At 47.9% G+C, this 13,357-nt stretch overlaps 1 protein-coding gene across 1 annotated transcript; it reads right to left on the bottom strand.

Moving 5' to 3' along the window:
* Nucleotides 1-8,077: 8,077 nt before the first annotated feature.
* LOC119101874 (neuroglobin) lies at nucleotides 8,078-13,088 on the bottom strand. The gene is made up of 3 exons (XM_037225280.1): nucleotides 12,901-13,088; nucleotides 9,137-9,368; nucleotides 8,078-8,752 (listed from the first exon to the last, which is right to left on the bottom strand). Exons 1-3 carry the CDS (start codon nucleotides 13,086-13,088, stop codon nucleotides 8,597-8,599), a joined length of 576 nt encoding a protein of 191 aa, XP_037081175.1. The 3' UTR covers nucleotides 8,078-8,596.
* Between the last annotated feature and the right edge of the window lie 269 nt (nucleotides 13,089-13,357).

Below are 13,357 nucleotides of genomic sequence, written 5' to 3'. Positions count from 1 at the left end.
ATTATTGTAAAAATCGCCATCAGCGTCTTACCAGCCGTCAATTGCATCAAATAATTCTGGGATCGCGAGGCAATGTCACTTTACGATTGGCTTAGCCGACCATCGTAGGATGTCGCACTCACTTCACATTGGTTAACTATCACATTTCTTCCAGCACCTGTGACCATGAATCGTTTCCCATGTAAGCAGTACATAACGCGCTCTGGTGGTGACCATGCATGTTCATACGCCTTCTGGCCTCGAGGAAGACTGTTGTTGGTTATGGACGTGGGCGTTGTAGCGTGAGCGTAGAATGAAGGTTACTGGAAATTGGAAGCTGTTGGCTGACAAGGTTGATATTTCTCCGACTTACGGGAAAGACTGGCACTAGCGGGGTCTTCACTAGTCTATCATGCCAGCAGTCAGAAATCTGTTGCAGTGATCTTGTTGTCTCGATTGATTGGCTTGACGCTGTCAGACATCATTATCTTTGTAATACGCTCGTCTACCTTAAAGCTTTCAGACATTTGATTGTGATAGTATGAAATGTGCGATATTGCCACTACCATTACCGCCACACTTTCCAGGCGGTTGACAATGTACTTGGTTGAATGCGCTCCAAAAGAGCAAACAAAAAAAGACGTGGCCGGAACATCACCCGACACGACCATTCCAGAAATACTAGCATCACAACATCGTTTCCAGTCAAGAGCAAGCTTTATCTTCTGGAGGCGGTCACAATCAAAGTACCGTCACCGGAACGATCGAGCAATCGAAGCCCTCAAACACGCTTCACCTTATTTTGAAACGGTCGTTACCATCAGCGTAGATGGCATGCCTTACTTTTCAGCACGTGTTTTGCTACTCGGATTCTTGTACTTTAAAAAAAGATGTTCACCACCTTATTTAGAGCATGCACATTTTAACGCCCGAACTCAGCTTGGTTACGTAACCAGGTGCAGTCACAAGGTATGCACCTAATAGTTCTGCCTATACGGTTAAAGCCAATTGTAACACGTGATCATATATCCGTCGTGTTTGTGTTATATGCGTGAGCCTTTAAAAATATGACATGTAACCCATATAATGACACACCTAATGTAACAATATGTGACATGTAATGTATGATATGGCAGGACATCCAACAGACGCCAAACATCGGCAAGTTAATTTTTAGTTTCAATGATGAACGGAAAACCATAATAAGGAAGCTAGACCTATTGTAGAAAATGCTTATCAAATACATTTACGGTAAGCAAGTATTTAACATAAACAGAATAAAAGAGAATTTCCTGCCCACAGATGCCAATATTATCACACTTTCCATTCCCCCCCCCCCTCTCTCTCTCTCTCTCCCTTTTTACAAGTTCTAGCACTGTTGGGAATCATTACGCTACGACGGTGCCTAATGCATATATATATATATATATATATTATATATATATATATATATATATATATATAAGAGAGAGAGAGAGAGAGAGAGAGAGAGAGAGAGGAGAGAGAGAGAGAGAGAGAGAGAGAGAGAGAGAGAGAGAGAGAGAGAGAGAGAGAGAGAGAGAGAGAGAGAGAGAGAGAGAGAGAGAGAGAGAGAGAGAGGAGAGAGAGAGAGAGAGAGAGAGAGAGAGAGAGAGAGAGAGAGAGAGAGAGAGAGAGAGAGAGAGAGAGAGAGAGAGAAACAGACAGACAGACAGACAGAGATTGTGAATCGTTACTGATAGCCCCGGGTAAGAAAAAGTTGGATATCCCGCGATGCTTACGATTTGTATACCCAAATATGCACTGTGCATTAGGGTGTGTCATCAGTAACAAAACCAAGTGAGACAGAGAAATTCTTTGGCGCAGGAATCAAAAAGTACACGGCATAGCAAAAGTTCTCCCTAAAAACTTAAATTCGTGAGGCGCGGGTCCATCAAAATATCTCCGTAAACCAACGCCAGGCGTTGCAGTCACCCTATACTGTGCGGCCTCTGCCGCCGTAGGTAACACCAAACCGTGGGTGGCAAGCAACCCAAAATACCTTTGGGTATAGAAACGATGCTACCGAGCCCTCCTTAAGCCGTCATACAAGAATGTTCCGGTCTAAGGTCTAATATGCGGATCAGACCTTGCCCGATTGACAGCCATTTGGCGGGATCATCATATGCTGGTGGGTATGAACTCATTTTACGAGTATGCTGGTTAGTATTGCTTTAGACTTTCACCTCGCTAAGACAGCTCACGTGATGCAAACAAAACTATGTAAAGCATATGACTCAGAATATATTGTTTGGTATACAACTTAATACATGCAGCAAGTTCAGCAGCCTGTACCACGGACGTAGAGGTGGTGGTGGGGGGGGGGGGGGGGGGGGATGGGCAGTAGGGTGATCTCACGCACCTTGGCTCCTTGTCGAGCCTGTGTGTTCGTTGCACTGGCCCAAACAACAACTGCTCATAAACTGGAAACCCAAAACGCGTGTTGACAGAGATCGCACGGTAGAAGAAGTACCTTCGCAGCTGGGCTCCACATACTGCCAAAGCTCCAGCTCCAGCCGTAAGCGTCCTCGGCGGTGCGACGCTGCGTCGCGCTCCTAGTGTGAACCAGATAGGGCAAGATGGCCAGCGGTGCTTGCACTTTGTTCAGCAGCCCGCAGTCGCTGAGGTTTCGCAGTGGAGGCTGTGTGACTGGTCGGTGCCAGGGAATCAGTTCGGTGTACCTCACGGCCTCGAAGTTTACCGCTAAGATGGTGAATACCCTGGGCTAAAGGAAACGCTCGGTTTGCTACTCACGTGCGGCACGACGATCGGAACCGCCTCTTCACGGACCATGCGGTTCTCGTCCCACACCATGTCCAGCAGTAGCTGTTCTGGACGGACCCAGCACCTTTTACGCTGCAAGACTGGCTGCACTGTGGCTTATGTGTGCTGCGGCAGGTCGCGGGACAGCGCGATGCTCCGGAACAAGTTGCGTAAGCCAGAGTCGCAGCCGCTGTTTGCCGGATGGCGGACCATACCGACACATAGTGGTCGACCACGCACTGAACGAGGTCCTTGAGAGCGCTGCTGGAGGTCTTGGTAGAGATATGAACTTGGTAGAGATATGAGTGGCCAGTGTCAACCATCTGAAAACAAAAGCGAGTATATTAGAACAATTCGCTAGGAACTGAGCATCAGATCATACAAAAATTACTGTGCCTCTTAAGTGTATGTAATTACGCCGATATCCAAAGTCCTTAAATGGACGGAATACATATCAACAAACATACTAGTGAGCATGAACCAACCAGCAAATAATGCGACATACTACGGCACAAGATATAATGTTAAGTAAATACTCAACAGTGAGCACATGAAATATCAATTGATACTTGATGAACTTAAAACACTAATTGCTATAAATTCGAAGATAGTGTGTTTTCATATTTACGTGGCATGGTTCGATGGTCCGATTCGCCACCGGGCTGCCATGTTTTGGACAGAGCTGTTTCAAACGCCGGAGGCCAGAAGGTACAGCAGCTGATGGTTGGTGCTCAGCTGCTGAATCAGGTCGACCGGCAGGTTTGGTACGTGCCCCGACCTAGGCTTGAATGCCACAACGTCCCTCTTCCAGACCTCTCCGGAACAGGTCTTGCCGATGGGCCCAGAAAAATTTCGGTTCCGTGGTCGTGCCGTCCAGCCTCAGCAGCAGATGAAGGAGGCTCAGCTCGTTGCCGTTCAGCTGGCAGATAAACCAGTGTACGGGTGACTCGGTGGCCAGCTCAAGCAGACGGAACGCGTCGTCTATCGTTTCGGTGTTGACGGCCGCGCCATCGCAGCCGAGCACATTGATGTGATCACCGCACTACGGGCTCACGGAGTGTAACTCGTTGAACAAGCACAGGGCGCGGCCGAACTCGGACGTAAAATGAGTCACGTATCGGCTCCCTGGCTCAGCGATGACAGCCACGTGTTTTTGGACGGCATTTGTCTAGCTCCGCGTCGCTCATGTAGCTCCTGCCTTCGCGTCTGTCGGGGTAGAGGATGGTCAAACCTGACTCGTGGATTGCTTTAAAATTTTAACGGGCCGTCCTCTTTCTTGCTCTATCTCTTGCGCAGCAGGTCTTAAGATCTACCAGACTTGTGCCTGGTTCCCAAAATTTCTTCCCGGGAACCGGTTCCTGGTTCCTGGTTCCGGAACCAGGAAGAACCCAGGAACCAGTCTGAGAATAAGTCGAAAAATCCAGCAAGAACCAGGATCCAGCTTCACAATAATTCGAAAGATCCAGCAAGAACCAGGATCCAGCTTGACAATAAGCCAAAAGATCCAACAAGAACCAAAATCCAGCTTGACATGAAGACGAAAGATCCTAAAGAACCAATATCTAGCTTGGATCAGACATGGGGACCCAACAAGAACCAAGATCCAGCTTGGAATTATGTTGAGGGATCCAGCAAGAACCAAGACCCAGCTTGGAACATGCATAGTGATCCAGCAAGAACCAAGATCCAGCTCAGGCTTAAGATGGAGATTCAATTTCAGCAAGAACCAAGATCCATTCTAAAATTACGTTCAGGAGCCGGCAAGAACCAGAATCTTACCAGGATTTCTTTACAGTGGTTGCTGCCTACACTTCCCACTTTTTCAGGTCCAGCAATGTATACTGTTCTTAATGTAAATTAATAAAATTTAGTCCATGAACATTGCTGGTTATCTGCTCAGGCTGTTCCTCACATACCTTAAAACAAATTCGCTGTTCTTCAATGTTAATAACACTACAAATTCAATATATGTGTATATATATATATATATATATATATATATATATATATATATATATATATATATTTATATATAGAGAGCCACCTAGTCGTGGTATGGAACAAATATTGATCAGCTGATAAGACTGCGTTTTTCAGAAGATAAAGCTCAGCTGGCGTGGTTTCCATGGCAATGTGAAACGGCGACGCACTGCCAGTGTGCGATCGGTGTGAGGTGTGAAATCTGGGGTATGGGGGAGGTGAGATGAAATTGCGTCCGATTTTAACGGAATATATGCATTGTGTTAATAACTTAGAATGTTCCCTCTGTCCATCTACCAGCTACCACCATATTCTGCAGGAGTGTGTCTGGCAAATGAACTTATGGGACTAATGGTATTGAGATTTGGCAAACAAAGGAGTCGTAAGTGTTCTTCCTGAAAAACCCGCGAGAACGAGGAACCGGTTTGATGTTACCAGGGTCTGCGGTTGTGTCAAAGTTATTGGAACCAGGGCCCGGCATTAGCAGGCAAAGGAGCTAAAGAATGTGAGTCAGCTCTGGCTCAGCCACAGGTACTTTTAACATGGATTGCCAAGAAGCAAGCAAGTTGCTTGGTTGCGTAAAGTAACCATGTACATATATATATATATATATATATATATATATATATATATATATAGGTATGTAAATATAATGCCAGAATACCATCTCAATATCACAGATTACTATCGAAGCTCAGCAATATTTTTTTTACAAATGCCCAGCCCACCTGTAGACCAAACTTAGTCCCACATTGATATTGCTTTATCATGCACACAGTGAATCTATATGTGCCTGAGCCTTGTGCTCAGGCTTCTGGAAGAGCTGTACAGTTGTTACAGAGAGTTGTTACAGTCAGGACGTACCGTTCATTTTGACTTGTCCGCGATGTACTGATCTGCCTTTTTAGAGCAAAGTATTTGTGTTATGCAGGATGAACTTTTTAGGCCGATTTTTCCCAGCCCACCTGCAAACCAAAGTTAGTCCCACATTGATACTGCTTTATCATGCACACAATGAATCTATATCTGCCGGAGCCTTGTGCTCAGGCTTCTGGAAGAGCTGTATTGTTATTACAGGGTCAGGATACGCTGTTTATTTTGACCTGTCTGTGATGTACTGATCTGCTTTTTTAAAGTGAAGTATTTGGGTTATGTGGGATGACCTTTTTAGGCCAATTTTTCCAAGGTCCCAAGACTGTCAGAGTACTCCATATTCTGACCTCAGGAGTCTAGTGTTGGTAAAATACTAGCGTGAACTGTGAGATATGGTGTTCACTATTCATGGCGCGTTGGTATTTCTGTTGCTTGCCAAAGATCTTATGGGAACCTGGAGCTGGTATTGACAGAAAAACAAGGGAATCTGGGAGCTGAAGCCAGTGGTTACAAAATAACTGATGGAAAGCAAGATGCAGGTCTTGTGTTGTCAAAGAAACTGTGGGAACCAAGATCCAGGCTGTTGTTTTGTGCAAGAACCAATGGGAACCAGGATGCAGCATAATGCTTTGTCAAAAGATCCATTGGGGACCAGGATCTAGGGTTCTGTTTTGTCGAAAGAACCAGTGAGAACCAGGATCCAGGGTCTTGTTTTGTTGAAAGAACTAGTGAGAACCAAGATCCAGGGTCTTGCTTTGCCCAAAGAACCAATGGAAGCCAAGATCCAGGGTTTTACTTTGTCGAAAGATCCAGTGGGAACCAGGATTCAGGGTCTTGTTTTATCAAAAGAACCAGTGGAGACCAAGATCCAGCATCTTTATTTGTCAAAAGATCCAGTGGGAACCAGGATCCAGCGTCTTGTTTTGCGGAAAGAACCAGTGAGAACCAGGATCCAGCATCTTATTTTGTCGAAAGAACCATTGGGAACCTGGAACCAATGCTAGGAACCAGGCACATGTCTGGGATCTATGATATTTTACTTCAAGTAGCCAGGCCGTCTCTGCTGTCTTGCTGAAAGGCGTTGATGATAGCAGCAGCGGCCCGGTTCGAGCCAGCGTAGCTGTCAACCGTTAAAGCGGGGTTAGTCAGATCGTTGACGTTATGATCTACAGTGACAGTGGTCTCAACCGGAACGAACAGTCGGCGCCGTCGCCACCTTCTACCATGTACGGAACCGGGTAGGAATCCGTGCTCTCGGCTGACTCACCAGCGCTGAGACCACTTGGTACCGGAGCAGGCTCGGGGTCAGCACTAGCAGCCAGCACTGGCTCAGCACGCGGCGCAGGCCCAGCAGTCGGCGGGGAAGGCGACTCAGGTTTAGCAGCAGACACCGCCTCACTGGCATCCGAGCCACGACGCCCCTGGAGTTGTCTGGCCATCCTGCGCACCACGCGAGCCTCCCTAGTCACAATCGCATCCCGGTCAAATGACCCCAGGGTGAGCTTTCGGTGCTTGCACTGGTCCTTCATGGCAACCCCCTCCTGATACACTGTGCGGATGACTGGGTATGGAAGGCTGCACTGAGGTTTGCACTTGCATTTTGCGACATTAAGAGACTTGAATTTCGCGGTGGCGGCGTTGCTGTCACTCTCTTCCTTTGGTTTCTTGCTGATAACTCTGTTGGGGTGATATCAATCCCTCTCGATCAATTTTGTCACGTATTTGAGATCATGAACAGGGATCGCTTCGTTGGCCCACAGTACCCTGATTTCTACCGTCGCGGTCTTGAAGATGGCATTCGTGCGATTCCTCTTCGATTCGCTCAGCCACCTGATGTACCTCAATGCTTTCCCGTAGTTGGCAGTTGGTAGTGGAACAGTAGAGCCGGGTGGCCTATCGCAAGATGTTTGTGCGACCATGTAGCCGTCGGCATGCTTACGCTAGTAATTGTTCGAAAGGAAGGTTTCAGTACCAGTAAAACTAAACAAACCCACATCTTCCACGCAAAAAAGCGCATAAATTGCAAATCAACATTACAATGATGCGTTAGCAAAAACAAACTTGAAACCGACCCGGTCTGCTGGAGCATTCTCATAACTGCACAGCTTTGGGCTGTACCAAAACTTATGTTCTTTTCTAAAAGGTCAGCTTAAAAGCTGTTTGGCAATGCTTTGCTGGTGCTCTTCATGATATCTCTTTCATACTTAATCCACCAAGTACCAGTAGTGTGGAAAGTGGCTGCTTTGAGGCTTGTTGGAGGATGATCCCAGTGTTTAAAATAGGTGGCGCTAGTATCGAATACGGTTTTCTAGGCCTATCAAAGAAAAACTGCTATCGCCTCACGGATATCAACATTGGTGCGGTGCGACAGAACTGAACGTTTATCATTAATCCGTGTGCCAAGGAAAAACTTTGTCTCAGATGATTCCAAGAGATTCACTCCCTCGATGACACACCCTTTTGTGCATGTTGACAGCAGTTTCTACGTGCGCAGTAACCTTTCACAAGGCAGAACAGCTCATTCAAAAAGCTTAAGTCACCCCTATCCACTGTAATTTTACGGGTGACTACGGAAACCGGTCATGTCAGCGTGCCTCTCACTGACACGCACCGCTGCTGACTTTGGCGCCTGACCGCGTGCTGCCAGAACATTAAACGCCACTTCAGCCCGATGCCGACCGACGACGCGACTCGCATGCGGCAACCGCACACCACTGACATACATGCGCACTTCACTGATCACTGCCTAGGTTCACTTGTGAACACATTTTCAACGTTCTCACGACATTTTGGGCATGTTGTTCCATGGCAACTGCTGTCTCCGATCACAACGGCGGTGCTGTACACGATGTTTACGGTCGTCGGTGGTGTCAGCGAGGTCCGCGGGCTCACAAATCGCCTGTGACCTTGAGTCCACGGCCTTTGACCTAGCGAGCCTGCCCACATTGCAGGCCACCATGAGCACGAGAGCCGCCGCTGCCATCTACGTCGAGCGCTGTGCCCTCTCCGCCCGATCAAAGCCCTCGACGACCGTGCTGATCACGAAATCGATGGTCAGCTTATAGATGTTGTCCATATTGTCCGTATAGGCATCGCCAAGCGTGACCTTCACTGCTTCTAAGAACGGGTTCTTGATTTTCTGGAACAATATGGTTGAACTGAAGTCTGCAACAGCATGGTGTTCCGTTGGGCGGAAAAGCAGGCTGTCGACGAAAACACATTGGAAATATTGGAAATCAAAGACAGGTGAACTGTACACGGTAAATAATGTCATTGTATACTACCAGTTTTGCGACAGCCTGATGCGCTCAACTTGGGAAATATGTCCCTACAACAGTGGGTTGATCCTCCTTACAAGGTATCCTTGCACACAATTCCCGAACATACATAACATGCTGATAAATTTCACGCACAATACCTTCACGGAAATGGATACTTTTCCAGGCGCATTGAAATAAACACTGCAAACCTAACATAAAAGCCCATGACAGAAAAACAAAACACTGAGCCTGTGGCCACTCACCCAGAAGAACTCCTTCTTGAAGCCGGGCACCTTAGTGTGAGCGCCGCCTATCTGATGCAGGAGCGTGAAGAAGTAGTCCATGTCCTCAAGCGCCTTGATGCCCTCGTCCAGCGAGTTCATGACGATAGAGGCGTGCTCGGCCAGCTCCAGGCTCTCAGCCTGCGCGTCGCGATTACGCAGCTCTCGAAACTTCTCGAAGAAGTTGATGAGCTCGGCGTGGTCCTCGAACAGTCTGCGGGAGACGGGAGGGAGGGGGTGTGGGGGGGGGGGGGCAGCAGGAGAATGGAAAGTCGTACTAGCATCTACACAAAAGTCGCACACAAAAGGTCGCACTACCGACTTATACAGCGTGCGTAGGAGCCCGACATGCCGCTGTTGCTTCAACAAGCGCTCTCGCGCATGCGCAAAAATCGCCTGTTGGTGGCAAGGCGCAGAGTATGGAAGGCTCCTGCGCAGCAGGCACTATATGTGGTCTTATATTGTTAGAAGCGACTGGATTTGAGTGATGCGGATCAACGGCCGCATTCAGTTCTCGGAAAGGGTCAAAGATACCAACTGTTCACATTCAGCTCGAGACGCTGACAGTTCTTTAGGCCGGTACGTTGAGAGTCCGTGAGTCCTTTCCGCTCATTACTCTATCACTGAAATACTCCCTGACGGTCGCGAGAGCCGGGTATGGGATCCAATACCGCATCTTGAGCCTAGCGCACTTGGCAGTGGAAGTCAGACCGGTGTAAAAGCTGCACGAGCCCGGGTGTGCTGCCGCTATATCCACACCCTTTCCCAACGCTCGACACTTGGAGCTAAGATATTGTTACTCTGGCTCAGACTAGCATTTGCATATTTTCGCCCAAGGCCCACAACAAAGGCAAACTCTTCACTCATTGAACTCCTCCACAGGAAATACAAGGGTGGAACAGAATGCAACGTTTGGAACTTAGTTTGCATTGGTTGTCTTACGGAAATGTCGTGGTCTATCCCGTCCAGATAACGCTATACGCCTGAGAAGAGCGCAGAAGGCCGACGCGGGGAGATCGATGCGGTGATTGTCCGTTAGTACCGCGCCTCTGATTGCACAGCCCGCACGGCCTGCGCCATCCTGCCTCTGCGCGAGCTATCGGTGACATGATTTAATCAAACCAATGGTTGGATGGAAGGGTGAGGATGAAGTTTGCATTTTGAAAATAAGGGCAACCGACGGATGTTGTTTTTTAGCCTGCCCGGGCGAGCGGGGCGAAGACACTTCGAAAGCAGCCCGACCTGTTGCTGGAAATGGTTATATGCCATGTCGTCAAGTACGCTCAACATTTATATTAGGTGGGCTTGAGCATGTCTGCTATTTTCTACAACGGTCGTTTATTTGCATTCACCGGCATGGAATCCAGGGCATGCCCGACCTATTAAATAAATCCTATTTGCTTATCGTGAGTGCGGAAGAGAAGATCGCTCCTAAGACCGGGGCCACGAAAAAGTGGAGGTTTGTGCGGGCGATGGGTTCGGATCGATGATGGGCAGTGATTTGTGATGCAGCAGAGCCACGGATCGCAAAGGTCAGTGCTAAAAATGCTGGTGTGGGGAAGCCTGGCTTCAAACGCTACTTTAAGCTTTCATTCCATCCAGCGGTCAATAGCAGCATCGCCAACAGGTTCTCCTCTGGCGTACCTGTGGCCAGTTAAGTGGAATGCCCCACATCTGAAAATATTGAAGAGAGCATTCGATATGATGAAAAAAGCTCACTGAGAACTATTGATATATTTTTAAGTGAAACAGACTGCTTTAGACAACACAACTGTATGTTTAGTAAACATGCTCCTCAGTACGTCACTGTTTGAATGCTTCGTCGTACCTAGCACAACATAAATTGAGAGTCAGTTGACGGCTCGTACATCTGGTGGTGGTGTTCATGAACGCCAGACATGAACGACTTGACAATTATATATTTTAGCATTGATCGGTGCATACCCCGTGGAATGACAGGATTTAAATAGCGTTATTATGGCGGCAGGGATGCGTGGGTGACCTTAAAGTAGTCTCCCCGAAAAATATGCACATCTTCGCGCGCGTGTAGCTAAGAAACCAGAGAGGTTAAGGACTTGAGAAGGGTAGGCCTCCGAACTGCACCGAATGGCCTTCAAGATGGCTATTTCGGTTCAAAACCCCATACAAATGTGGAAATCTCCCTTCCAAGGAAATATTCTTCACGTGAAGAGCAAACTGTCTGAAGCAAAGCAGGAAGCAAACATAAAGAAACGTGCTTATTTTCATCATTTGGCACACTTTTGAGTGGAGAAGACTACATTAAACAGACAAATTCATCTAGTTGGTAAACATGCTTCTCAATATGGCGCTGCTTGATTTTAACCAGAAACATTTTTTATGATGTTGATGCGCTGCCAAACTAGCCGTGCGAAATTGCTACCCTAACAGTTATTGTGGTACTTCTCGCCAAGAGATTATAGTGGTGGTGTGGGAAGTGTTGGCTGCGCCAAATATCGTTATGTGCTCATTTTTTGGCACTTCTCATGGTGTTCTCGCATATTACTCAGTGAGTCTAAGGTGTTTGCTTGTATTCGCATACTCGGCTACGGCGTTATTCTTACATTATTTGATTGCAAGTCTTGTTTTCGTGATAACTAGCGAGTGAAGAAACGACGCCCAGCTTCTAATATAATGTAGCACAACAACTGATTCGTGGTTTAATTTCCCACAGTTTTCTCAACCTTGTTTGAGAGCCAGCTGACGTCAACCATGTTTGAAAATTGCTCTCACGGACGCCAGACCTGAACGGCTGGATGATGACATTCTTCCTGGCTTTGAACGTCGTCTGGCCCATGGGGTGAGATAATTTAAATGATGTTGCCATGGCGTCATGCATGCATAACTGGTCTTGAAATAGTCTACACGAAATAGTTTGCACATCTTAACGGGCGTGTAGCTCAAAAGCTAGAGAATGTTAGGTCTTAAAAAGGGCGGGGCTGTGAAGTGCATGAAATGATCTTCAAAATGACTAATTGAGCTAAAAGCGCTATACAAATTTGGAACACTCCCTTTCACGCTCATCTTTTTGACGACATTCTTGAACCTCAGCTTGATGAGCAGATAATTGTGTTTCAAATTCAGGTTGTTGAATTGAGCCAATAAACACAAAGAAGATCCCCCACTGGCGAAGATGTCATTCATCATGTGCAAAGTTGTTATCCCACAACTTAACTCTTAAAGCTTCCAAGGCCTTGAATTGTTCCATTGGTGCAGACAAATCTCCAGCCATGATGCAAGAATCTAGTCTGAAATGCCATGCTATAAAATGAATCGGACGTAATCTAAAAGACCTCGAAAGAAGACCACTTTAGCCAGGCCTACTGCAGCTTCACTTGTGCCACCAAATGGAGCAGTTTCGGAAGCGGGCATCGGAAGTCGTTGAGCACTCATCCAGCTGCGTTTTTGCTGACAAGCGGGTCTTGTTAAAAGCACGCCGGCCTTAGTAACAGGGCTGGAAATTATTCGAGGAACTGTTGCGATGCATAAGATTACACTGTTGTTCAACGACGTTCCAAAGAGCTGCGTGGGCAAGAGCAGTCTCGGATTCATTCTTGTCGTACTGCGCCATAGACTTAATGGCAATGGAAAAGTTTTGCAAAGCTGATGAAGCAAGGGGGCGCATTCGCGGCTGCACCAGCTCCTTACCAACTCACTCACGGTCACCCGGCGGAGTTAAGTCTTCATCGCGGGTCGCGTCAGTGCACCCACTGCGCCCAGTCACGTACTTGACGAACATGTAGACGCCGGTGGGCTCCATGGCGCGGCTGATGCCCTTCCAGGACTTGACAATGTTGAACTTCTGGCGGATGGTGAGCGGCATGCGGGGGTCCTTGGGCAGCGGAGGCGGCGGCGGCGCCAGAATGGAGCGTCGCCTCCAGGCCGGTGGCCTATTCCGGCTCGCCCCGGCTCCCATGCCGGCGGCTCGGGCCCGGCCGCGGGGATCGGCGGGGCTGCAAGACGGGGGCTAAGCCAGTGGAGGTCGGCCATAGAGGCACCGATCGGGACTGGCCGGGTCAAGCCAAGGGGGGAGTCAGCCAGCGGCAGCACCGGTGACCAATCTGATAGGAGTTCGTATCAGGAACGTCAGGCTTAAGTGACATGTATTGAGCAGAAGATGACATACAGCAGCACGCATGCGCGGCATCGACGTGGGCCATAGACACCAGGTCCCAGCGGCGCATC

The sequence above is a fragment of the Pollicipes pollicipes genome, unplaced genomic scaffold (genome assembly GCF_011947565.3).
Source record: "Pollicipes pollicipes isolate AB1234 unplaced genomic scaffold, Ppol_2.1 Scaffold_2555;HRSCAF=2994_pilon_pilon_pilon, whole genome shotgun sequence".
NCBI lineage: Eukaryota > Metazoa > Arthropoda > Thecostraca > Pollicipedomorpha > Pollicipedidae > Pollicipes > Pollicipes pollicipes.
This window is presented reverse-complemented; position numbering and strand designations above follow the sequence as displayed.